The 2629-nt window shown below is 42.4% G+C and overlaps 1 protein-coding gene across 1 annotated transcript; it reads left to right on the top strand.

The window, feature by feature from the left end:
- Positions 1-41: 41 nt before the first annotated feature.
- On the top strand, positions 42-1427 carry LOC104471487 (hepatic leukemia factor-like; the record flags this gene model as incomplete). Its single annotated transcript, XM_010086843.1, has 2 exons — positions 42-138; positions 1092-1427. Coding segments are annotated over exons 1-2 (433 nt in total), but the record flags the coding sequence as incomplete, so codon positions are not given.
- Positions 1428-2629: the final 1202 nt, after the last annotated feature.

The raw sequence follows: 2629 nt of genomic DNA, 5'->3' as shown, positions 1-2629 counted from the left end.
CCGGCTGCGGCCGCCTGGAAAAATACCAAGGGAAGGGCGCGATGGGTGGAGGGGAGCGTAGGGACCCCCCCCGCCTCAGCCCGGGGCCCGCCGCAGCCTCCCCGCGGCTCCCTCCCGCCCGGCGGGAATCCACCCTCCGTGAGACCTGCCCCGGGTAACCGCCGGGGGTTTGACCGGTGGAGAGCTTCAACTTTGCTGGAAAGCTGAGGTAGAGCGGGCAGAACTGCGTCTTGTATTCCTAATGAATCAAATGCAGATTGAAAAAAACCCGTGAAAGGTCCGGCAGAGCCAAAGGTTTTTGTGTTCTCGGCTTTTGGAGTTTTATTGCAAAGAGACTCACGGGATTTCACCATGGTTATTGTGTGTGGTTAAAAATAAAATGTTGAGAAGGCATGGTAGCTGGCAGGAAGCTGTCTTGGTTTGGATTCTTTCAAAATCTTATAGAGAAATCGGGTGTTTCCCTTTAAAAATGGGTGTTGAAACCACTGGATGTTGTAGGAATGAGTAGGAAGCATCCTTTTAACCTCTTTTTTTGCTTTGCTTCTACCTTTGAATTTTTCATTAGCTCTTCTGCACATCAGGATACATATTCTGTCTGACTTCACTGTTAATTCTTAAGTTACTAGCTTACAACAATATTGAGAAGTGATGAATTTGAGGACAACTTTCCTTGTGTAAGGACTAGCCAGATTGGGATTTTAATTTTTAAGTATGAGAGGATAATAAATTATGGGGATGTTAGGTTAAGACTGTTCCCAACAGAATACGTAACATCTCCCAGTTTGCCTTCACTTCAATACTCACTTTTAAATCTTAGTACTTATTGAAGCTGACATCCAAAGGCATGCATGCAGTGGAATTGTTAACTAAAAATAGAGGAAAAATCTCAAAAACACAGTTGGATCCAGCAAAGGTGCTCAGTTGGCATGACCCTTTAATTCTCCACCAAATGGATTGCAACAAAGGAGTTATTTTTATGAAGGGATTATTCATTTATTATAACTGAATGTGCAGGAGAAATAACTGAAGTAGTAGTAGCCAATATTTTAATTACTCAGCTCTTATATCTTTTTTTTTGTGTTTTGTTTAAGCATTCGGTAAAGAAAAAGACAAAGAGAAGAAGTTAGACGATGACAGCACCAGTGCCACAGTCCCTCAGTCAGCTTTCTTGGGCCCAACATTATGGGACAAGACACTGCCGTATGATGGAGACACTTTCCAGTTGGAATACATGGACCTGGAAGAATTCCTCTCAGAAAATGGCATTCCACCCAGCCCAAACCAGCACGAGCATAGCCCACACCAGTCAGGTCTCCAGCAAGCTACCTCAGCATCACCTTCTGTCATGGACCTCAGCAGCAGGGCTTCTACTTCAGTCAATCCCGGCATGGTGTCGCAGAACTGCATGCAGAGCCCAGTCAGACCAGGTAAATCAGCCCTAAGAACTACCTTTGGATTTTGTCATGAGCCCTCCTCCCTCGTGTAAATCATTGCTTCTCCGTGTATGGTTGACAGGCAGTTTAGAGAGGGCCGATAGGATTCAAATCACTCACACTCCAAAAAATAAAAATCATAGATCTACTTATTGCTAGGTTGCTCCACACAGAAGCTGTGGGAATTCCAAGGAAACTTGCCTTTCATCTTTCCTTTGTTGGTAGCTATTAGCAAGTAAAAAAAGCCACAAATGGAATAGTAATGCATAGATACCATGGTGTTAAATGAACAGGGAGAAGGACTGTGGAAGAGAATATTCCTTTGGCCAATATTTGATGTGAGAATCCAGGACTGAGTAGTTATTTTGAAGTTAAAGACAATGGTTCCTGTTAGAAATTTTGGCCGTAATCTTATTCTCTGTTGAGCAAAGTAAAATTTGCCACAGTACATGGGGGCAGAAACTAGATTTTGAAGCTGCATTATAATCTTGCTTAAAATAGCATCAACTGAGTGTAACTCTGACCTGAGCTGGTAAATTACATCTATAGTCACCTTCAGCTGTAGGCAATGAAAACATCGTAGAGTCCAAGTTCTGATTGTAATGCTTAATTCATCCCCGTTTGGTGTCAGTGGAAGCCTCCTATTAGTTTATTAGTACTTCAAATCATCCCTTTAGTATGAATCCAGAGTAACTGCTCTGGCTTGACACCAGCATGGCTGAGGTCACTGTCAGTGGAATATTGTCAACATTGACATTTGGAAAACATGGAGCTTTGCCTTTTTTTCTTAAAACAAAAAACCAAGGGTGACTTATTTATTGTGCTCTTCTGCTCACACAAGGTTTGCTAGAGCAAAGTGTGCTCTTGGGAGCAGGAAACCACTCCTCTCCCTTCTGCTTGATCGTTTGCCATGCTCAGCGTGCAAAGTCATTGTCAGAATCATCTGATAGGGAGGCAAAATAAATAAATAGAAGGACAAAAGTTGTGGAGCAGAATGAAATAGAAAAGTCTTACAAGGCTGCAACATTCCTTTCTCATTAAAAAGAAATAACACCCCAAACCTGTCAACAGACTCTCTGGCCCCAAGTGTATGTTTAGTTGTGAATTTCATTTACCTACTTTGACTTCATGTGGATTTGACTTTGTTTTGTGTGTCAGTTTCAAGGCATTTCATAGTTAACTAGTAATTTACAAGG

The sequence above is a fragment of the Pterocles gutturalis genome, unplaced genomic scaffold (genome assembly GCF_000699245.1).
Source record: "Pterocles gutturalis isolate BGI_N339 unplaced genomic scaffold, ASM69924v1 scaffold11456, whole genome shotgun sequence".
Taxonomy (NCBI): domain Eukaryota; kingdom Metazoa; phylum Chordata; class Aves; order Pterocliformes; family Pteroclidae; genus Pterocles; species Pterocles gutturalis.
The sequence above is the reverse complement of the archived record's forward strand: the minus strand, read 5'-3'. Positions and strand labels throughout refer to the sequence as shown.